At 41.5% G+C, this 24680-nt stretch overlaps 2 protein-coding genes across 2 annotated transcripts; one reads left to right on the forward strand and one right to left on the reverse strand.

Moving 5' to 3' along the window:
• Window positions 1-248: 248 nt before the first annotated feature.
• On the reverse strand, window positions 249-2073 carry LOC129103810 (putative transmembrane protein INAFM2). The gene has a single exon (XM_054614414.1). The coding sequence runs from the start codon at window positions 1658-1660 to the stop codon at window positions 992-994; it is 669 nt and encodes a 222-aa protein (XP_054470389.1). The 5' UTR covers window positions 1661-2073; the 3' UTR covers window positions 249-991.
• A 2232-nt stretch (window positions 2074-4305) lies between these two features.
• plcb2 (phospholipase C, beta 2) lies at window positions 4306-22141 on the forward strand. The gene is made up of 32 exons (XM_054613263.1): window positions 4306-4389; window positions 4682-4759; window positions 5377-5445; window positions 6399-6539; window positions 6930-7009; window positions 7137-7190; window positions 7286-7361; window positions 7562-7662; window positions 7920-8080; window positions 8168-8314; window positions 8417-8574; window positions 9852-9934; window positions 10113-10197; window positions 11331-11544; window positions 11651-11730; window positions 11826-11922; window positions 12037-12121; window positions 12299-12423; window positions 12702-12853; window positions 13306-13470; window positions 13568-13667; window positions 13830-13934; window positions 14132-14196; window positions 14367-14457; window positions 14586-15056; window positions 15243-15426; window positions 16012-16153; window positions 17819-17883; window positions 18418-18477; window positions 18705-18762; window positions 20184-20267; window positions 21271-22141. Exons 1-32 carry the CDS (start codon window positions 4306-4308, stop codon window positions 21439-21441), a joined length of 3831 nt encoding a protein of 1276 aa, XP_054469238.1. The 3' UTR covers window positions 21442-22141.
• The last annotated feature ends 2539 nt before the right edge of the window (window positions 22142-24680 follow it).

Raw genomic sequence — 24680 nt, forward strand, 5'->3', positions numbered from 1 at the left:
TTGAACCCAGCTCTTCATATCAACCAATAAATGTGGGTTTGCCACCTTATACTTTACCTGACCAATAGCTTTAAGTGAACCAGTTATTTTAATACCATCTGACTTTTCATTTTTTTAATAAAACGTAAGATGTTAGGAAAAACCTAACATTTATTTAAATATATATGATCCATTCTGGGTTCTTACATACAGGTCAATGTCAGCTAATAATTCATGATTTACATAGATCTATAACAAAACCAACTGAATCATTTTCTAAGGATGTTTATTTGTACCTTGTGATAGAGTTATACCTTTTATACATACTGTACCTTTAATAAAAATCATCTAATTACACTAAAAGTTCATCTAGGCCCAAAAGATGTATGCCTGCTCTATATGTACATAACCAAAATACACAATACATTTACATGGTTATATGCACATACCTGAGCATAACTCAATAATGCAGGTTCTTCTACTCCAAATCCGGATTTGATCCATGAAATAATCAATACAACCTATGTTAAAAATGCAAAAATACAGTATTGATTTGGACTAGCCGATGAATGGCAGTGATGTTTAGCGCTGAATGCCTGCGAGAAATATGTATGTCCTGCAAAACCAAACGCATCTCTCGAGCCCGAGTTTAACAAAACATCTATACCAGTGTTGTCCACAGGCAGGTTACTGTCCGAGGTAAAGTAGACACACACTGATTTAAGGCATACAGATGGCCTCAAATAAAAACGGGAAAAAAAAACCGCATAGTTAGTGTTGGAGGGGGGGTAACAGTGTTCACCGAAGAAGCGACGTCTCCTCTTCTCAGAGAAAGATGGCAGTTAAAAATGTGCAGTTTAGCATCCATGAGAGGCTCTGCGAAATGAGTTTAAAGTGAAGACCTGTGTGTGATCCGACCCGCGGCACTGATTCTGGAAAACAATCCTTGAAGGGTTAGTTTATGAGAGAGGGAGAGAGAGGGGGGTCGTGGCGGATAGGGGATGAGGCCCGATCAGTCTCCTCTCAGGCCGGCCCGGCTCGGCGCGGATGTTGGAGTTGAGGCGGCATCTGCGGCCGCCTGGTCCGGGTCGCTTTCTCCAGTCGCCCCGTCGCCCAGTCTGCGCGCCTCCATCTCCACCTCCTCCTCCACCTCCTCGTCCTCAGACTCCCCGGTGCTCTTCCCGTCCTGAGACGCGTGCGTTTGTCTCTCCAACGTGTCCGATCGCTCGGCGTACAGTCCGTCCTTCTGCTGCGGGTGCGCGGTGTCTGCTCCGGGGACGGCCGCGGTGTCGGCTCTGTCGTCCCATTGAAACGCACGGCTGTACGGGCTGGTGGTCACCTGCCTGGAGCGGTTGAGAGACAACAGTCCACTCTGTGTAGAGTTCCACTCCGAGACATTGCTGCTGGTGGACATATTAGTTGAGATGTTTGCGGTGGGGGTGACCTCCTCGGGCACTCCTGGCTTCCCCGCAGATGAGGATGCACTGGTTGGTTTCCAGATGAGGCTGTAGTAAATTGCCAGGATAATGGCTGCTAAAGACACGGACAATACATATGCAAAAACAGTGGCTAATCTCACCCACTTCTTGTTAGTCTTAGCAGCCATCTTAGCCTTTTTGTCCCCCGTGTAAGTGGCAGGTTTGCCCCTCTCCATATTGGGCATGAAGTCCCGCTCTCTCATATTGCCCCTGTTTTTCCCTCGATGCTCCACCACCCCCTCCGTCTTGAAGGCTACTCGTTATCCACAAGCCAAGAGAAGACAGGAAGCAGAGGGCCGGGGAGAAAGGACCACCTTGAACCGTCCGCACCACGGGAGTATTTGGCAGCTAAATTGATTTCTTGTAATTCATTTGCTCTCCAAAGCTCCGTGCCTAATGCTCTGTCGCCAGTGCAGCATCGCGTTTCATAACGGACATCAAGCATCCACAGGCTGGTTGAGCGTCTCAGCATCCGACAGCGACGGGACAGATGTCTCCCCTATGTGACGTTTCCAGGGAACAGCTGGCTGTAGGCCTACGGCAAAACAGGCTACGCAGTATAATATTTGATTTATTAAGCGATTAAGTGAGATCATACGGTACACAACTGTCTGTCTTATCCAGCAAATGAAGTGGCTGGCTCAGCTAAAAATACAGGAGAGAGGGGGGCGGGCGATGGCTCTTAAAGAAGCAGCACACACACACACACACACACACACACACACACACACACACACACACACACACACACACACACACACACACACACACACACACACACACACACACACACACACACACACACACATCATATTCACATGGTCCGAGTGACGCTGCGAAGTGTTTACCTTACAATGCGCGCACCCAAGTGGGAACGATGCATGTTAGATATGTGCAATGAGCAAATAAAGTGGGGATTAATTCAATTCCAGCCGAAATTTCTGAATTATGTGACGCTTATCAAATTCCACGATACACTTGTGAAGCACTACCAACGACACATCAGACGTTTGATATTTCAGCACAATGGACAGCTCCCGGATTTGTCATTGCGCATGTCCCCTGGGAAGCTGCAGAGGTGAAATAGGTTAAGGACGGGGCCAAATTTTAAAAAGTGTTGTGTGTTAAACTCCAGTTGGGAATTATCATACCCTGCAAAAACAATGAAATTACTTTGGCTCATATCAGCTACATATGTCATCCTAAAATAACCACAAAAATGATTTTAAGTTGATTTTACCCTCCATGACTTTCCTTTTATCTAACATCCAGCCATTTATAAACACTGCATCATTATGTGCCTTGTAACATCCTACAGGGTGACTGACTGCAGGTGAAGTTCATAGTCTTACCTGGCAAAACCAGACTTCTTAACTGTGCAGAAAGTCCTGCTGTAACAGGTGTAGCCGTCAGCATAGAAGGTGATAAGTATGTGACAGGTGAGACAAGCACTCCTCCCACAGAACCAAAATACACACATACAGGTGTTTAGAGACAGATTGATTGTTCTATTACCATAATTTATGGAGGATGATGACGGTCAACTGTTATGTGGGGGTTTTTACAGTATGGCTGCAACATTAAACATGGAAACAATCACACTAGAAATGAAGGAACCAAGATGTAATGCAGTCTTAAGAGCAGAATGTTCTTTTGACTGATTGTTTTTACCTTATTTGATTGTTTCCTTGTTCTATGTAAATAATTGCAGCTTGCAGCACAACATACAGTTTCATATCCTACATTAACAGCTTCTCACCTTGAATTTACTCATCAGCTTATTATTTGATCAAATCCTGCCACAACCACCTGTCCAGGGTCATAATGTAGTGTCATTTATTACTGGAGAAAGGACACCGACTGCTGTTTAAACAAAAGATTTCTGGTCATTTGTATATCATTCAAATAAACCTTAAGATGGTGCAATATCTAATGCAAACGTTAAGCCAGTCAGGGGACGAATGAGTGTAAACCACCACAGACACAGGTTATTTAAGATCATGATGGGGTTTTATTTATGAAAGAAAATAATCCCAAGACCAACCCACATTTATGTGTCATGATGTTAATAAAAATCAATATGCTGTAGCAAATGGCAACTCAGAATACTGGTGGGGAAAGGTGTGAAAATCACTTATTAAAGGTACAGTTCAACTACAAGAAAAACATTTTCTCACTTATCCCCAGTGGGGACTCGCCAGATACTTTTGAATATATTTACCAGGTTTTGAGATGTGTGAGATTTCTGACTTCACCCCTATACAATGGAAGCAGGTAAAGTTTTGTTTCTGATGCTCACAAAATAATAATAATAATAATAGATACATATACAAATACGTGTATACAGATATATACATGGTAATATTTATTACATAAATTCAACAGAAGCACATTTTAATGGAAAAGGTTTCTCTTTAATCAAGACATCAAGCGCCACTAACAAAAATCGTTTCACCTCCCTTGCCCTGGAGTGCAGAAATCACACACAGATAGCTTACAACTAGAGAAAATACAATTCAAATATTAAAATGTGTCTTTTTGAAATTGAGGTGAATTAACCCTTAATATAATTTCCAATACTACTCAATCTAGAGTTCTGATTCAAGGTAGCTGGAAAGCGTCACATTCACCTTTAGTCAAGTTACGTGTTTGTTTTTTTGCAAACTAAATTTGCAATGCATATTTCCCGGGGTGTGTCCTGAGTACAGTCAGAGGCTATGCACCAAACTTCCTTCAGTGTGTTTTTTGGATTCAGATGGAGGCATAAGCTAATCAAGAGTTTTGAACATGGTGGATATATTTCAGTCATAGCATTGAGCTGTCACAAAAGTCACCCTAGAAGGGCAAAATGAATAAGAAAAGACACTTTCTGGAGCAACCAGAGGTCAAAGACTACCTGGTCAAAGGAGAAAGATTTACCAAGTGGTCAGAGGTGAGTGGATATTTCAAAAGTATCTGAGCTGTATCATTAAATACCAGGCAAAAATATATAAGTGCGTTTTTTATTTTTCATTGCCTAATGAGTGACATGTAAGTTTCATTTGAATCCCACTGTAGTAACACGGATGTTGAATGAATGAACTGTTGTGGAAAATATGAGTACAGCATTCATTATCTACTTATCTAACATCAACACATCATCATCAAATAGCTCTGTTCCTGAGGTTTAAACTCAAAAATATATATAATAATTTGTGAGAGCTAATTCCCTTGTCTTCATCCAGGACTCCACAAAGACCGTTCCTATCACCATGAAGATGGACCCGAAAGGTTTTTACATTTACTGGATCAACCAGAGCAAGGTAATCAATATCTAGATTTAGGAAAAGGAAAAACAATCCCTTGTCCTACAAGTCAGAGGTTTTAGGCATCAGACAAACACAACCTGACATATTAAAGCACATGATGAATAGAGGTGGTCATGTATGACTAATTTCAGGGTGTGTGTAATGTGCATTACATTGGGATCTGCCAAAGCTGTGGGATATCTGCATTCCAGTCCAAGTAGCTTGTGGAGATTATTGATTGGTGCTGATGTGGGCTCACCACTGTGCAGCTGAACTATAATGCACTTGATGAAGAGGACTGCTTCGGCTCTCTCTCCATCACACACACACAGTACCGAGGCACCTTCTGGTTTCCGCCACATCACAAAACCAGTGAAGCCTACATGAAATGTGTGCCTCATGTGTCTGGGCTCAATCCTGCTGTTGTTGACTTTAAAGCGTTTGTGGGAATTTTAAATGAAAAAGCAGTTTCCTACGTGATGTTTCCAGACATTGCAGTCAAATATTCTCCACACAAACACAGTAAATCTCATAGTTTTTGCACCTTGCCAAAGGATGACTTGTATCTGAATCCACATTTGGACTGGCGCCTACATGTTGAATTGAGATTATTCTCTGATTCTTGTTTCTAGGAGACAACATTTCTGGATGTTGCTACTGTCAGAGATACCAGAACAGGAAAATATGCAAAACTTCCCAAAGTGAGTACAGTAGTTTTATTTAATGTAGTAACCTGCTCTCTAGTCCAATTAGGTCAAAGTGGTGTGTTTGTTATATAAGAATCTCTGCAGTCATGCAAATAGGGTGTCAAGCCCTTAGTTTGGCCATTAGTACAAGAGGCATATTTGCATTGCAAAAACAGCAGTGGACACATGCACCCAGGCTACTCCCCCACTATAGAAACACACAGACGCACACATACACAAGAGTAAACACACACCGTACCACACACTGAGTCATGAACTGAGATTTCTGTGAGTGAGCTTGCCTGGTTTTTTAGTCAAAATCTGACTCCTGCAGCGCTTTTTCCTCGCTGGCCTCCACAGAGAGTTACAGTATGCAGCCATCGTCATCCCTCACAGAGGGTTCAAAGGTGAAATCTGAAAACTGTTCCCCTCAGGGAAAGAACAGAGCACTGCATCATCCCAGCTGGGGTAATGTTGGAAGCACGTCTTCCCCTTGGGCCCCTGAAAAACAATTTTTTTGGGGGGTGGGCAGCTCCAGTGCTAATGTGCTCTGCACTTCTGAAAGTATTAGAGAAGTGATTGATTGTAGAGTAGCGGACAGAGGAAGGTAGTACCTAATACACTGGTCTTCCTGCTGCTGTTTGTTTTGTACATGGATGTGTGAGTGTGTCTCAGTGTGTGTGTGTGTGTGTGTGTGTGTGTGTGTGTGTGTGTGTGTGTGTGTGTGTGTGTGTGTGTGTGTGTGTGTGTGTGTGTGTGTCTGTGTGTCTGTGTGCATATGTTTGCATGCCTTCGTCAGCAAATTTGCATGTGTCGAACTAGAGCTGCCAACATGATTTTACTTCTTTAAGCAAACAGAGGGTGAACAAATGAATAAATAATTAGCTTAAACAATGCCACCATATATTTTGAGCCAATTAATTCTAATTGACTACAACCACATATTTTCTCTCTTTTGCCTTTCACAGCACACCAAGGTCCGCAACGTGTTCAACATGGACTTCCCTGACAGCAACCATCTCGCCAAAACTCTGACCATCGTCTCGGGTCCCGACACAGTGAATCTGACCTACCATAACTTCTTTGCCTCTAAGGAGAAAGTGACCCAGGTAATGTGTATGCACTGACTGTGAGTCTTATTGACACTCTGTCTGTCCTTAAGCCGTTTACAATCCTCCTTTTCTGTCTACTCTGATTGTTCAAACACGACCATGAGCCATACAAAGAGCCTTTGCTTCCCCCCAATAAGGCGCCCTCAGGTCTCCCCTTTAGTCATTATTAGACTTTATGACTCCAATTTCCGGATTTAATCAACTGTAATGAAATTTGTGCTTTGTTGAAATGCAACATGCACTACTCTCAGCTCCTGAGGTACTATAATGTTAATGCCCTCTAGTGGTGACTTTGTGTCCATTTAAAATATACTATAATGACAAAAACAATTCATGTTGACATTGAACGTAATATCCCTCTTTTTTTTGTATTTAAATGCACATTAGAACTGGGCAACTGACATCCTTGCAATCGCCTACAATGCTGCAAGAAACAATGCGTGCAGATACGTCTTCCTGGAGAAGATGTGAGTGAACATGATGTCATCTGACAGTTCAGCTTGTATTGTTGCCGAGTGAACACGACACCATTTAATTTCTCCTTTTATGACACAGAATAATGTGGTAAAGCTAAGCAATTGTGCTCAATCTTAGGTATTCCCGCATTTCTCTTCACACCAACAAGGACGGCAAGATCCCAGTGAAAAAGTAGGTCACAGTTCATGAAAGGATGGCACGCAGAAGTTAGTTTGCACGGTAGATTTCCACACTTCTTAATCAATGTTTCACTGTGTTTTTTTCAGTATTTACAAGATGTTCCCTGCGGATAAGAAGAGGGTGGAAAGTGCCTTAGCATCAGCACACCTCCCTAAAGGAAAGGTTAGAAAATATATAGACATTATGGTTTGTTGGTTGTCTACTCTCTAAATCCTTTTGAGATTTTTTGAAACTGCTCTCCATAATGTCTTGGTGTTTGTTACTGATATTTTAAAGTATATAAAAAGATACCACTGCGAACATAGATTGGGTCAAATGTTTGTTATTTTTTAAATGATGTAGATAACATTTATTTTTTTCAGTATGACACCATAAAGCCTGATGTCTTCACTGAGGTTGCGTTCAAGGCCTTTCTGTCAAACCTCTGCCCTCGGCCTGAGATCTATGAGATATTCACTTCTTAGTGAGTCGACCTATCTTCATACAGCTTGTAGCTTTTCCAAATACTCATCTATTAACTACTATCATATATTATTCTAATAATTATTTTTATCTTGTAAATGCCACAGCTAGTTATGAAGCCAGAAAGTACATATTCTAATTTGGTAGAGCAATGATTCCAGTGGTGCAGGCTCAGGGTGCAGGTGTTTGGGCGTAATTGGTGGAAACAACATTACATGCAGCGCTCATATGATTGTCGCGCCTCACTGTGCCCTGCAGCTCCAACAAACCCACCATGACAAAGGAGAATTTCGCCAAGTTCCTCAACGAGAAACAGAGGGACTCTCGGCTCAACGAGGAGCTGTTCCCACGTCTGCGACAGGACCAGATCAAGGCTCTGATGGACAAATATGAACCCTGCTCCTCCAATTCAAACAGAAGTGAGATTCATTGATGATAAGTTTGTTATATGGCGGCTGGAACATTTTGTTCATTTGTTTTAAATACTTCAACGTGTCCACCTGCAGGTCTGATTTCTCCAGAGGGTCTCTTATTTTTTCTGATGGGGTCCGAGACATCAGTTGTCATGCAGGACAGCCTGGCCAAGAGTAACGACATGACCCAACCGATACCCCACTACTTCATCAAGTCCTCCCACAACACATACCTGACAGGTCACATGCACCACTTTGTTTTTAGCTCAGAACATCTCATACGTGATCAACTCAATACCTGAGGGTCATTAAGGGCGTGTTTTTCTGTCTGTCACTCTGCAGCCGGTCAGTTCTCAGGCGTGTCCTCTCCAGAGATGTATCGTCAGTGTCTGCTGTCCGGCTGCCGCTGTCTGGAGCTGGACTGCTGGAAGGGCAAACCTCCAGAAGAAGAGCCCATCATTACTCACGGCTTCACCATGACAACTGAGATACTCTTCAAGGTGGTTTAACGTAGTTTTGGGCATGCCTTCGGTCGGGGTCTCCTACACTGATCTTCACATTTGACATGGATATGAACAGAAAATGGGGTCTGAACAGATTTTTACCTTGTGAACAGATAGTGAATCCTTAAATCTCACAACTCAATCAACTTGATTGTAAACAGGAAGCTGAAAAGCTCAAATTATGGACCATCTCAAAAGTGTTCAATGTACATTGTAGCCCAGTTAGCTATAATGGAAGTTTTTTCTTTTACCTCTTTTTCAATTTCTATCATAGACTATTTAATCCAATTTCGGCATCATCCCAACACCTACTTTTTAAAGATAAATCATGCAATATAGCTATGGGATCATAAACAGTCACACATTTAATTAGTCTCCTTTTTAAAGACGGATTATGAATACAAACCACTCTTCAATATTGGATTGATTTAGGTTAGAATATTATTTAATAGTTTTTGGACTTGTACACTTATACATATACCTATAGTAGAATACTATTGAACCCGGAAAATGAATCGGTATAGGTCATACAAAACAACTTTTTGTGCAAGTCCAACCAACGTCCAGTAGTCCCTTTATGTTGTAAATCTTGGGCCTTAATTGCCAAGTTCTAGTTTCCTGTGAACACAGATTGCATGACATCTTCATGAATACACTCGCCTGAAGCTGTTCAGAGAGTGCCACAGTACTCTCTTTCTTCAAAGAGTGCCACAGTATGTCTATAAATTAAATGAAAGCCTTTAAAATTCACTGATTACCTTTCATTCATGTCCAGGTGCACAATAAAGAGTAAAAGAGTGTGAAGGCTGAAAAATAAACAGTAACACTGAAACACACACATACACACACACACACACACACACACACACACACACACACACACACAACACACACACACACACACACACACACACACACACACACACACACACACACACACACAGTCAGGCGAACCTGTCATCCTCCCACTCTCAACACTTCCATTTAAGGGCAGCCGGAGCTCCACAGCCTCAGTGTCCCAGACACAACACCTCAGTTCAGTTTACTGCCAGCCTTTAGATGTGAATGGGCTGGAGCTTGCTTCAGGGCCTCTACATAGAAGCAGTCTGTTGATCTCATGCTTTTGTGCTACTTCCATGATTTTATATATTTTTACCCATGTTTTTAAGTGTTTGCTGTGTTATCAGCTTATTTTTATTTTCTATAGCTCTCTTGCCCATTTAATCGCAATCTAATTCAAATAAAACTCTACATAAATGCCTTTTTGATGACAGGATGTGATTGAGGCCATCGCAGAGAGCGCCTTCAAGACCTCACAGTATCCCCTGATCCTCTCATTCGAGAACCACGTCGACTCGTAAGACCTGAGCTTCTACATGAGCTCCCGCTATGTAATATTATTAACCAAAATATAATAATGTTTGGATGCCATTATCCCAAATGGAATATTGATGGAACATATTGAGGATGTAATTGAACCATTTGTTCTGGCAGTAACAGCAGACAGTAACAGGTGTTACTCTGTTTTGTTCCAGGGTGAAACAGCAGGAGAAGATGGCCAACTACTGTAAAACCATATTTGGTGATGCCCTGCTAACAGATCCGCTGGACAAATACCCTGTGAGTACAGCGCTACAACACAGCTCGCTGTCAAAATAATAGAGTTAGATCAAGTTATAAATGGAGGGTTTGCTAAACAGAACACTTTGTTTGATAAATTAGATTAAGGATTATCGTATTGTATGTGTCTGTGTCATAAAGGCAATAAATGGAAAGGTCAGGTTTCATGTTTGTCCTCTTCCTTATCTCAGTGAGTTATGACCATCATTGGCTCCAATACCCATCCAACTAAATTATAGCAACAGCCAACGCCTGTTCACCTCTTCTCAGCTGTGTGTGTGTGTGTGTGTGTGTGTTGTTTGGAGGGGTGTTTGTCTGTTTGTATTCCTGAGTCAAAGACACGACAAAATGCTCTGAAATTAATATCGGTTCCGTAGCCCTGAAATGCCTCATGACTCAAAATGACCCTAACCCCTAAGAAATGCAGTCTGCTCATTTTATTTTCTGATTAAATTACTTTTTATTTTTTACTCCTCAGAGACATGTATACATAAATAAACTATCATCAGGAATTCATCTGTTTTTTCTTGTAATCTTGCAGTTATGTTTTTATAGAGGGTAATTAGAAGAAGGTATCTCAGTAATAATGTCTGATTGTTGTCTTCTAAGTTTTGTGGTTATTACCTTATAAAAAGTAAAATGGACGTATCAGCAACTCTATATCTTAATTTCCTTTTGTATGATTTGCCAATATCTTGAAAAGTCCAAAAATATGTGTGTGTGATCTCCCACCAGGCCGCAGCCACTCCAGCTCTTGACATGATGATCTTAATGCACATTTAAAGCCCTTTCTAAACCGACAGGAATATAATTCTGCGATTGATTTGAATGATTTTTTGCCTAAAAACTGTTTAACAAGTTATTTTTATGTTTTTCATCCTGTCCTGATTCCCCTTCAATGAGGCTTCTTGGAGATAATGGAGGGAAAAAAATCAAAAAATGTACCTAACATATGTAAAATAAAATGTAAATGACTTCAAAATATTCAAAAAGTAGTTATTCTCTAAAGAGGCAGATGATAATATCAAACCAAAACTTTTCCTTTAATATCTCCACATTCCCAAAGACAGTACTGAGGAAATGACCTTGATTTGTTAGTTTAAGGAATCTTTCTGTTTATCTGAACCTTGCAGCTGAAGCCGGGCCAGCAGATCCCCAGCCCTTCTGAGCTCATGGGTAAGATCCTCATCAAGAACAAGAAGGGCAGCCATGACAAACCGACCCAAGCTAAGAAAACCAGCACAGCAGCAACCGACCAGACCACAACCACCGCTTCACCCACCCAGGATCCAAACTCCACTTCCCAGGATCCTGCCAACCCGGCACCAAGCCCCCAGGAGAACCAAGGTGGACTAGATGAACCTCAAGTCAAATCAGATTACATTTCAAAAATAGGCGTGGTTAGTAGTGTTTTAGGTGTCATTGACATTATATTTATATGTTTAACCAGAAGCGGACGCAGCTGTGGAGGACACTGAGGAACAAGAGGACACAGAGGAACAGGATGAGGAGAAAATGAAGACGTCAGATGAGGTAGAGTGTGCGGTTACGATGACTGTTTTATTGCTATACATCATTCCAACTAAAACAGCTCAAGCATCAGTTAACTTCCTGTCAATCCCCCACAGGGCACAGCTGGACAAGAAGTCACAGCCTATGAGGCCATGTCGTCCCTGGTCAACTACATCCAGCCCAATAAATTCATCTCTTTTGACAACGCCAGAAGTAAGTCTTCGCTCCGTAAATTTAACCAACACACTTTTTTTTTCACAACATACTTCAGAGGTAAACAAACACAAAGTCAAAGTGAGTTTTGCAATTCTTCTTCTTTCTTCAAAGAGAAAAATAAGAGCTACGCCATCTCATCTTTTGTGGAGACCAAAGGGGAGGCAATGATTGCCAAGACTGCTGTTGAGTTTGTTGAGTATCCTTTAGGATTGTACACGCTCTAAAATATGGAAAACTGTATTCGATGGGCTGATATATATATTTTTTAAATGGCACAACATTTGAGAAAAATATGTTTCTCTATGCTGCCTCATGAGTCTCTGGTTCACGTACAACTACAGAGGTATAAAACTTCCTAAACCATCTCTCTCAGATACAATAAGAGGCAGATGAGCAGGATTTACCCCAAAGGAACAAGAATGGACTCATCCAACTACAGCCCACAGCCTTTTTGGAATGTAGGCTGCCAGATGGTGGCGCTCAACTACCAGACGATGGGTATAAATGAACACACAATACACAGATAACCACTTAAAATGTGCTGCACTACACAAGGAGGTGTAACCATTCACTGTTTTTCTTAAATCCCCACCAGAGTCTGACATTTTAAATGTCAGGCTCTGCTATATTTTTAAACCTGAGGTTCTGTTTTTCCCCACAGCATGTCAGTGTTGCACCTCTTTGTGCTGTGAGGAGCTTTGCGTCCCTAATGCTCACTGCTCCTCCATGTGTTGAAGAGAGGGGGCATGAATGGGCTGTTTTGTGTCTATTTTCAGATTTCCCCATGCAGCTGAACATGGCTCTTTTTGAATTCAACGGCAGAACCGGCTACCTGCTCAAGCACGATGTGTTGTGTCGCAGTGACAAAAAGTTTGACCCTTTCTGTGACAGGATTGACACGGTTGTGGCAAGCACACTAACCATAAAGGCAGGTTCACAGCCTTGTTGTTATTATGCTTCTCTCACTTTAACCATCATTCTTGTGTGTTTGGCAAATAATATTGGTGTAAACTATCTACAAAGTACTTTAAAAAAGGTAAAATCTTTCATACACTAAAGCTGCATCATTTATGGTGTTGCATGCAGGGAAACTGATGCAATATGGGAGCTGTTTTTGCTTTTCTAAATTGAGCACTTAATTAGCCTCAATAGACTTGGGAAGACTGCGTTTGTGTGTGGATGAATAGTCAGTAATAATACAAGCTTCCTGCTGAGATTGATATATGGTTCCTGGTATTCAGCACGCTCTGCATGAGGTAAAACATGAGCTATATTTATACCCACTGTGTCCTGAACACGTGTCCACACAAAAGCATCCATACCCTCATCTTCTTCATATATGTTTGTTATTGTAATATTATTATTCCCCCGTCTCACTAGATCTACTCAGGCCAGTTTCTGTCTGACAAGAACGTGAAAACTGGAGTCGAGGTGGAGGTTATTGGGCTGCCGGGAGACCCCAAGAAGAAATATCGCACCAAATGGGCCACCACACCCAACGCCATCAACCCAGTGTGGAATGAGGAACCTTTTGTTTTCGAGAAGGTGTGTGTCAGTAATCAAACTCAGCCAATGAGCTCAGCTTTGTGTTGCTGACGGTGTTGGGGGTCTTAATATATTTGTTGTTGTTATGATGCATCAGATCCTGCTCCCAGCAATGGCATCTCTAAGAATGGTAGTCCATGAAGAGAACGGTAAATTCTTGGGACACAGGATCATCCCACTTGATGCCATCCAGTCAGGTTAGTGAAACTGAGAAAAAAAACCCACCTCACTTCATGCCTAATATAATCTACAAAAAACACCACTGAGTCATCCAAGGACTCAGAATGTTTGCTGACACGTTTTAGCCAGCTTCTGCTGCCTTGTTTTGAATCCAAAGAGGTATGTTTTATGGCCCGCAGGTTTCCATCACATCTGCCTGCGCAGTGAGAGCAACATGCCGCTCACTCTGCCTGCCCTCTTTGTGTACATCGAGGTCAAGGACTACATCCCTGCAGCCTTCGCAGGTGCTTGGCTTTTTCCTCTTTGGGTTTTTTGCAAAAGAAAAAGCTTCTGCTCCATTTAAATGCTCAATGTTTTCACAGTGACAGTCAGGTGGAAGACTGATTTAGTTTGTATTTGTGGAGCTTGGTAGCATTTCAGTTTCTTTGGCACACATTTTTATATGGTTAAAGTGCATTATTGACATATTTTTCTACATCAGATTTCACAGATGCCCTTTTCAATCCAACAAAGGGAGCAGAGAAGACCACAAAGGCCCCAAAGGAGGTAATAAAAAAGCAGCCAGAGGACACTTGGTTCAGCCATCATCTTTTAAAATTGACACATCAGTGATGTTCTCAGTTCTCCCTTGAATCCTTAACAGCACTAATTCACTTCCTGGAAGATGACCAGCGTTGTTAGATTGTGAGGTTCTTGTCCTTTTTGTGCCCACGCAGTCATCCTCTGACTTCATTTCTCCCTATGAGTTGCCTCTCGTGGTCCAAACCGTCACGGACAAAGCTAAGGAAAGTGAAGCCCCTGCTGCAGGTAATTAAGCTTGTGAATGGGACACAGTTAAAAGTTTATTTTTTAAAGATACTGAGCTTCACTGTTGTTCTTGTAATAGTTCTTTAGTGCTGAATTAAGAAGCTGAATATGAATGTTTCCTCCTCCAGTAGAAATGGAAGCATTGGAACCTACACCAATAGTTGACTCCAGTGACCAATCACCAGAGTCTGCTCCAGAGGCAAGCTCAGAAGAAGCTAAAGAAGAGACTGAGAACAAGTCAGACACTCAACAACCTGCAGCAGAACCTCCTCAAACTCCTGACAACACTGCTGCTGAAGATCCGGCCCCGGACCCAGGAAGCGCCACACCTGAAACCCTTCCCGAATCCTCTCCAGCCCCTGAGGAGGCAGCTCCTGAGAAGGAAGCAGTTCAAGAGCCAGAGGCATCTCCTGAAACCAAAGAGGAGCCGGTGAAAGACTCCAGTACAGACCCTGAGCCTGCTTCAGAGGATAAACCAGGCGCCAAAGCTGAAAGTGCTGCTGAAGAGCCTGTGGCTGTGCCCTTACCCAGTCCAGCAAGTGCATCGCCCAAGTCTGCCGAATCAGTTGACTCATCTCAGCCGCCGAAATCCAGCGGAGGTAACACCAAGTGCTTCTTGTTTTGCACTCATCACAGTTTCCATTTTATCATTGCACTGTAGGTAAAGAGGAAAACTTTGACAAATTTTTACTTTTTTTGTTGAATAAATCTTCCGAAAATGCATATCCACTGCTGACACAAGTAGGAGGATTCTCACAACACAACCCTGTGTGTTTATGCTGCAGAGCCTTCAACTGTGACTACAGAAGAACTGACACAGCACAAGAACTATCTGAAGGTCCTCAAGCGTCAAGAGAGAGACATGAAAGACGCAGAGAAGAAGTATCAGAAAAAAGGAGAGGATCTGATACAGAAATACTCTGACACGTTCAAGGCCATCAAGAAGAAGACCTCTGTTAAGAAAAAGGAGTGAGGAGATTCTTTCTTTCTTTTTTTCATTTGTTAACGGAGTCAGTTTCTAGATGAAATATGGTAGGAGAAAAGAAAAAAAGGTTGACAAAAGACAATTAGATAGTGTTTGTAGAGGAGGGGTGTCATGTAATAAGATCGATCTGTCCAATTGTTTATGTTAAGTCTCTCACCAAAGACTGGTCAGTTTCCTACGAAGTAGCCATGAATCCAACAGCGTATTAATACTTACCCACTAATGAAGTTGTTGTTGTTTTGGTCAGTGTCATTAATGAGATTATATTTAGAAGCACGGAGAATATTCCACGACTAATGTGTTTTTCCAGCTGAAGCAGAATATTAGAGGATGAAGGGAACAACCAAATGAATATTGGCTGCATCGCCTTTGGTGTACAGCCCTCAACGCTAATCTTTCAGGACAAGCATGTTATTCAAGGCCAAATGAGCATTGCTGCAAAGGATTTCCAGTAACCACTCAGTTGCACTTTAATTTCTGTATGTGGAAGGTTTATGTCTGTTAGTCAATAAACTCCATCTCCCTTTGCATATGTCCTGTCATGTTGTTTCACGTTATGTTTCCTCCAGGGGAGCGGAAAACACCGATGACTCCAGCGTGAAGACGGAGCGGGTGCAGGAACAGAAGGAAAAAATGCAGGTTGAGCTGCAAGCTCTGTGGACGGAGCAGTGTGATCAGTTGAGGAAGAAGAAAGAGCAGTTTGCAACAGAGGTGAGTTAAATACAGGTTTATGTTTAAATTCCACTAACATCATTAAATATTCTGTTTCTCCATTATAAAAAAATATAATAACATTGTGATGGAAAGTAAATCAGTACATTTACTCAGGTACTTAAAACTGCAGTAATCCATATTCTTATTTTAAGAAGGGGTTGAATGACTATATTTTATATGAAATGCGTCACATGTAGTAAATATTAGAACTATATTTGCCAAGTGGCCAAATAAATGATAATGTTGCTCTGTTACAGCTGGATGTGTAAATAAGCAACTTCTTGCAAACAAATTCGCCATTTCAACTTTGCTAGTTCATTTCCAAATAAAGATTTGCATAAAAAACATAAAAAATATGATTCATTGTTTGAGAATAAATTACCCATCAGTATAATAAAATTGGCTCCACCATTGAGGGCTGAATTGTTAGAACAGATGCCAGATAAGCACAACGTTACAACTGGGGAAACTTTGTTGCATGTCATAACCCTCTCTCTCCTCCCGTTTCCAGTCTGCCTCTACACTATCATCTATCAAATAAAGGTGACAAAAATGCTAAAAAGATCATCTTTAAACTAAAGATTTGTTCCATCTGGACCAAATAACATTTCATTATGGCATTGATATTTTTGCTCAAGTAAAAGATGGAAATACTTTTTATCATCCTCAAAAGTCTGAGTGGTCCATTAGTCTTTTGCTGCCTGATCGGAAGTAAGCTCATCTGTGTAGCAAAAGCGGGGCCTTTCTGTGCTCAGTAAAGATACTCTATAACAAAGTGCCCCATTACAAATTCTGCCAATAGTTTGAAATGGTCTAGACTTCCTGTCTCCTAATTGGGCGGGCTCTTGACGTATTCGACTCTCCCCGTCATCTCCCTACCTTGTTTGGAAGAGTTGTCGACATCGTGCGGATGGATGAAAGCAGATTGGGTTATATTTTCATATTGTATTTATATTTTCTTCTGCTAACATTAGATATGTACACAGCTAACAGACATATTTAGCATTATAAAAATGAATTAGCTAGGCAAACACAAACATAAGTTACCAGAGTGTGATGCTGAGACGAAGAAAGATCTAAAATAAAGTACATTTTCGAACAATTTGTCCATCTGAAAAATGTCAGAGTCAGAATGTTCCGAAGAAATGTGACCCAAAAAACAGTCCCCATATTTACTTTTGATGACTATGTAGCGAAATAATCTGTTCACTTCTCCCATCAGAGTTAATAGAATCAGGACCTGCTGCTAGGCTCCTAATGGGGCAGGGCATTTGCGAAACCCACGAGACACTGATACAGGAAACTGGCTCTCAGTGAGGTGTCTCTGTTCTGCAGTGACTGTGGCACAATTTTTTGTTCTGTATGAAACTAAAGGATCCATCATGTTTTTTTTAAGGGTTACCACCTCATTAGCCTGAGTGTAGACAGACTGTACTGCAGAAGTGCTGTGGAGTGAGGTTAGCATCCCACAGGTCTTGGACCAAGTGTTCTCATTAAACCTAAAGCCAAAGTTCATGCAAATTAACAACAGAGGACTGAACTTTTGTTCGGAGAGAGACTTTAATCACACACTGCATGGACATTGTTATTTAGAGCCACTCAAGTCTCATTTCTAGCTCTATCTTGACTGCGATTGTGTCACTTCTTTCTTATTTGTGACAGAGACTGGCCAAACTGTTTGAGATGGCCACAGAGAGGCACACCATTGAACTGAAGACCCTGGAGAGGTGTGAGCACACATACAACACATTTTAGGACATGCTGTACACACTCAGAGTGCAGAGGGCTTTGCTGAGTCCATCCAATCTGTGCCTTGAGACTCTGATGTGACACTGTGTGAGTCTGTATGTGTGTGTCATCTGAGGTGAAACTTGACATTTTTCAAAGACAATACCATCAAGTAATGAATAAATAACCTCAATGTGTGTGTCTTCCAATGTCCTTGGCTGGCTTGTGGTGTCCTGGATGTGTATGTGTGTGTTATCCCAAGTCCGCAGCTGGCAGATGGTTATCTCAGGACAAGCATTATCCAACAGGTGTTTAAACAGCAGTAGGGAAGTGAAGGCTGCCATGGTAATCTACCTGTCCACACAGACACTATAGCATCACATTTAAGCCTCCCCGTCACTGTAAAGAAAAGGTCACCTCAGAGACACACAGCCCAGCAGCTCTGTATGAAGGGTTAAGGTTGTTTATAGCTACATTTTTCATTTTTCATTTATTTCATTCAAGCAGGAGTCCTCACTTTTTGTCTTTTGCAGTGAACCCAAAGAGAATAAGAAGAAGACACTCTCAAAATGTTCATCCTCAGAGAAAGCAAAGTGAGTTCACAGCATGACCTCGCATTCTGTCATCTTGTGTGTTTCCATTTATTGTCATTCCTCTCACTGTGTTACAGCTTGTTGTCCAAACGAGTAAAAGAAATATAAGAAGACAAATGAGCTTACCCTTCTGCCACATGCCATTACACTAAGTCTGGCTTGATTTGATTAATTTTTAACAGTATGTACAACAGCACTAATTGAAAATAATAAATCTCCTCTCTTAGGCTGAAAAAGGCAATGAGCACAGAGGTGTTGGACGAGCCTAGTCAGTCTGACGGTGCAGTAAGTAATATCTTATTCATTGAAAGTAGCAGGCTTTTTGAGCATGCGTGTAACAATTACAAAAGTAATTTTGGAAATGCACTAATTTGCCTTCGAGCCAAGAGTTAGCTGAGAAGATTGATAACGATCTCAATGTCTGCAAAAAGTATGAAGCTGGAGCTAGCAGCTGGTTAGCTTAGCTTAGCATAAAGACTCAAACTGGGTGAAACACCTAGCCTGGATCTGTCCAAAGGTAACAAAATCCACTGAGCAGCATGGTTGGCTGTACATGGCTGCAAATTTAAAGGACAGAATGAGAGTGGATACGTTTTCATCTAACTCTTGGCCAGCGAATAAGCATACATCTCAAAATGTCAAACTATTCTTTTAAAGGGGAATAGCAAGTCTGAGGCTACATGCTCACATGCATCACTGCACATGTACCTTAAACAGTATCAATGTCACAGCTCACACTTCAAATCCACTGGCTTGTTCAACACGCATTAAACTGAGTACCTATGGTTACGAAAAGACAGCAAGCATCTAATGAATTGACCCAAATGTGGAAGAAATGGGCATGTTACCGCACTTTCCTTTCATACATCTGAACACATGCTCACATTCACCCAGGTGTTTGCCTACAGACAAGCACACAATGCTGAATTGTAAGTACACTCACAGACACCTGAGCATGCACACCCATTCAGCCACAAACCACCCACATAGACAAACACACACACACACACACACACACACACACACACACACACACACACACACACACACACACACACACACACACACACACCCTTTTACCCACGGAGGAAAGTGCAGTGGGCCCTGACCATAGGCCAGGCTTGTCTATTACTCAGAGGCTGTTTACAGGGAGCAGACTAATCCATGTGTGGTCAATGACTCACTGGGCTCCGCTCTTGTTCCTCTGTTGGCTCATCAAGAGTCAGACCCCGTTGTATCTGAGCTAAAGACACAGCCATTTCACTCTGATCGACTTGATCTGGATAGTAGCAAACTCCACTCACACCTCTGCCCTTTAAGGTCCCATTGCAGCTAATTTTGATTTACTTAATTAGCATTTGCCCATATATTACGGCAGCTATTTATAACACAATCACTTGTTTAATCAGCAAGGCCTCAGTATTGAATAAGGACTGTGTAACCGAGCTGGACAGGTCCAACCTGTTGTGACTTAACTGTATTGATTGTCTTGCTCAGGTTGCATCCCCTGGGTGCATTCCTCTCTAGATATACACACACACACACAGGGAGAAACATGAGCAGAACTGCTTGTATACATGAAAACCGTCTTTATCTCTCACTCACTGGATACCGCATTCACACACACTCATATAGACTCAAACCACAGATCGATCGTGTTTTTACAGTAGCCACATGTTGTGCTGTGCTCTGCTGTATTGTGACAGTCTTCAGATTGCAGCTCACAGCAAGAGGCTCTGATGAAGAAACAGTCTGCGACGCTGGAGGAGATCAAGACACTGACTAATCAGGTACACACACTAACACCAGGGTACACTAATCATTTAGGAGGTCGTTGCAATGACTTGTAACCCCTTGTTGAAAAAAAACTATGGAACGCAGGAGATAAACTAGGACCTAAAAGTCCCTTTAGCAGATCTGTGAAGGCTAAGAAAAGTAGACCGATGACAGTTTTACCAGTCAGCAAATGTTCAGCACTGCAAACCCTGATGATTGGTAACCATCACATTGACTTGCGCGATGGATGGGAGACACTGTGGGTCCCCACAAGGTGGTTCATAAGTGATCAATACAAGCAAGTTCAAACTATGCCAGCGGCAAATCCCGGCTTTTTCATATTCATTGTCAACCGTAGCCATCTGTCCACTCTGTGATCATACGTAATGTTTCAGAGTGACACATCCAGTTTAGGCAGTTGAGAAAGTACAGTCAAAGCTCCCACCGCTGCAAATGATGTCAGAGCAATTTTTGTGACAATGCGTTGCTTTGAATTGGTCAAATCTTGGCAGTTAATATTGAGAAAAGAGGTGCTAGATAGTTTAGATATTGACGCGTAAATGCCAGATGGATGGTTTGCTTCTTATGTCTCACCAATAGTATTAGTTTACAAATACAGTTTTTTGATATTGAGAGAACAGTGGGAGGAATTTAAGAGATTAAGGAACAAATGAGGATAATGTCTTTCTTTCAAAATGCAAGCTCTTTGCTGCATGTATTTAACATCAGTGATTGAGTGCAGAGACTTTTCTGCCTATTACAGGCACATTGTCACGTTATTAAACATCCTAAAAATAGCTCATCATCGCTCTAGCTTAAAATCAGTCCACTGGGTTCAAGCCAGTTCCCTAGCTTGAGGTTAGGTAATCTTTAGTTTGACTTGTGCCAATACACAAATCCACTATCTAAAGATTACGGTGAGAACCTGGCAGAGAAAAAATAATCTATGAAAATGTCAATGTATCCTTTTGACGAGCCTGTAACCTCTAACTAAGCTTTGGCCCCTTTTGTCGGCAGCTCAATCAGGAGGCCCTGAAGGACCACAATCAGAAACTGAGGTCTCAGCCAGCAGAGGTGAGGGAGGCCGTCAATGTCTGTGTGGGGGCCCACTATCCCGAACTGGTCGACCAGGCTGGAGACACCAAGGTGGAGGGAGGGTGCTTCTATGGAGACGTCTTCCTGGGTTAGATGTGCCTTTTGATCCCTGACCCTGACTTCTTCCAAACTGTTACATAACCTTTAGTCTGAGCATAACTGTGGAAGAGTAGAAGATTCAATTAGCTCTGTGTGACATTTAATTTAATTTTGAGGTGCTGGTCATAGAGGAAGCTATTTGGGTAGTCATTAAGCCAAAATGCTGTTTTTTTTATGTCCTGTAGACCATAGGTTTAATCAATCGGAAATTATTTTCTTTTAACTCTCTATTTTTCTTGCTTTTCACCCATAAAAAATACCTTAATACGGTGACAAATATCTTCCAAATGAAAGGATATCACTAAAAGCTTTTGTTTGGTACCCACTGTCTCTTTTCTTTTCTCTTAATGAGATCGAAAGTAGGAATAAATGTAGCAAGAAAAATGTAGCTGCAAAAATGGGTTATCAGAGTCTCCAGGCTAAATCGAGACAATGACTCCATCTGTCACACATCAGCACGTGGTGGGTAATAAAGCTTTCACTCTGAGATTTAGGTGTGTTGCAGCTCAATAAAAAAAACAACTTAATTTACTCTTTAACTGGAACAAAAGATCTGATGACAATGAAAAGACACAACAGGCAGCACCAGCATATCAATTTTCTCTCTGCATCATTTGTTGTTGTGATGAATAGCTCTTAATAAACTTTACTTTTACTTATGTGTTTATTAACTTTATTTTTCCAAGTAAGATTTACTGAATATGTTTACACCCCAGTCTTTTGTCTGGTTTTGATCATATAAGTCATTTTTACATGAAACTTACAGAAAAATGATTGAACGCACCGTGTACATGACAGTATCCAGGTTTCTGTTCATCTCATTCTGTACTATCTGTCATTTCTAATCTCTGCTTGAGTAAACTTTCGGTATACTATTGTTGTTTAATCCCATATTTGTTTGAATGGCCATTATGTGACTGACTTGAGGTGAATGGCAGACCATTATCAGAAACCTGAATAATGTGTTTACATGCCACAGCTTCCAAATTTCCACTAGAGCACTCCAGCTTGCACGTCCTGGTTGTTATGTGTACATGTACAAAATGTAATTGGTATACACCAAAAACCTGATCACAGGCAGGATATATATTTGCATGCAGTACTCACTGAGAGAAATGTTCTCTTTTTGAGGAATGCCCTGTTCATGTTCACACATTAATCAACATTCACACCTGCAAAGCTGCCCTCTCACATTTCCAGTGCTTTTTGCTCAAAAGCACTGGAAATGATGGAAAATCACTTACATTTCCTGCTGGTCCAGGGATAAATCTGGCAACCTTTGGCTTACAAACATGCTTCTCTTACCTTGAGACTAGTAAGTGTGTTTCCATCCATCTGTTATTATGCACATTTTCAATTTGCACAATAAAACTTGAGTGGGAAAGACTGAAATATCGAAAAAAAAGTTTTTAGGTTTGGCTGATATGAAACGTTTGGTGTATCTTTAAAAAAAAACAAATTGCCATGGCACCTGGCTCCTGACAGAATTAGCTCCACAAACTGTTTATCTCGATGTTCCTAACTTCTAATATTCACATAACAGCAGTGGATGGGAACACAATAGAACCCCAATCTAGGATAAAGACAACTGTGCTAATTGTAATTAGACTGTCAGAGTCCAGTGGTTCAATCAGCCGGGAAGGTTGTGCATGGAGGCTGGTGATGATTGCCAAGAGGCATCTCCATAGTTCTCTCTCTCTCTCTCTCTCTCTGTCTCTGTGCATCGTCTCGAACCTCTACACCAGCCAGAGTAATTTGGCACATTATGGCCCTAATGATTCATAATTGTTATTCATAATACCACATAATTGCGATGCCTTTTCTCTCCAACTACTATGAGATCTGTGCTGGATCAAGTGCTCTTTTTAAAACAAGGCCGCACTATAAAGGCACATGGACTGAAGAGAATGCGAACGAGAATGAGAACGAGGAAAAAAACCTGAGAAATGTTCCAACTTAATTTCCACTCCGTATATGGTCCATTAAATGACAGAGATTGGGGCAATCTGTCATATCTATGAGAGACACTTGTTTCTTTCAGTGTTTTCACTCACGTGCATGCATTTCTTAATGAACACAGCTTCCCCCCTGACTCACTGTCCAGAGAACTCAGTCCGTACCTCTTATTTTCCTTTTCTGTGTGACACCTGTCTTCTGAATCAGATGACATGAATGATATTTAAAAGTGGAAGATCTGGGCTTCTGGGAGACACAGCTTGTGCCTGAGAGTCCTGCCACCTCATGCAACAACACAGATGAACTGTGTGCTTTGGAGTGTGAAACCAGTCAGCCCTGAATCACAGGGCTGATAATCTTACATAAGACGGAGACGACTCAGGCAGCTCTGCCTCATACCAGCTGGAGAGGGATGGCCTGAGCAGGAGCTTTGCCACAAGGCAACACTTGGCTGCTCGCTGACACTGGACGTAGAGCCAATAGAAGGAAGGAAGTGCTTCTGATCACACACACAAAACATTTACAGACAGGAACAGACGTTAAGATGAAAAAAATGTGAGATTGGTTGCTAGAATTCACAGTGCATGCATGTTCAGAAAGAAATGTTAGATTTTAAAAGTTTGGAGACGTTAAAGGTGCAGGATGAAAGAGATAATCATGCAGAAGAGATGCCTTTCATATTAGAATATGGAATGAAACATGAAGTGCATGTTTTGGGTGTAAATCTTAAAATAGTATTTTACCTAAAAGTGGATTGAATCTATTTTGTCCAATTTAATTTAATTACAGAAAAGATCACAAATAAAAAGCATGAACACTGCTAACAACATGCAGCCATCAGTGCAGTCCTACTAAAAAATGGCAGTGGCTAAAAAAAACACAGTGCTACAGTAGATTTTCTCTTTAACAGCCTGTGTATTTTTATCCTGAAACAACTCGGAAACAAAACCCTGCAATTTAAAGCCTCAATTAAACACAATGTTCCAAAATGTAAGATTTAAACAACCTTTGCAGGGAATGGAAATTGTGTATTTTTGGATAAGCACAAATAATGAAAACACTGTAGAGCACATGAGAAGAGTGAACTACTTTTCTTGTCCTCTTGTTGTTTCCTGTGTGAAGGAGCCTTTCTGACCCTCAGAAGGTGGAGACTCATGATCTATAGTCCATGTTGGCCTGAAGTGGATGCAATCCTGGATGAATATTAAGCACCCACACCACCCACATACACACCACCTGCTGAGGCTGCACCGTCACAGGCTGCATGTGTATGTGTT

This window comes from Anoplopoma fimbria, chromosome 15, assembly GCF_027596085.1.
Source record: "Anoplopoma fimbria isolate UVic2021 breed Golden Eagle Sablefish chromosome 15, Afim_UVic_2022, whole genome shotgun sequence".
Classification (NCBI taxonomy): Eukaryota; Metazoa; Chordata; class Actinopteri; order Perciformes; family Anoplopomatidae; genus Anoplopoma; species Anoplopoma fimbria.

Coding starts and splice junctions, on each gene's coding strand:
- plcb2 (XM_054613263.1), top strand. CDS start 4,306: ATGAATAAGAAAAGACACTTTCTGGAGCAACCAGAGGTCAAAGACTAC. Junction 7,362..7,561: donor CACACCTCCCTAAAGGAAAG/GTTAGAAAATAT, acceptor TATTTTTTTCAG/TATGACACCATAAAGCCTGA. Junction 15,057..15,242: donor GCCGCCGAAATCCAGCGGAG/GTAACACCAAGT, acceptor TTTATGCTGCAG/AGCCTTCAACTGTGACTACA.
- LOC129103810 (XM_054614414.1), bottom strand. CDS start 1,660: ATGAGAGAGCGGGACTTCATGCCCAATATGGAGAGGGGCAAACCTGCC.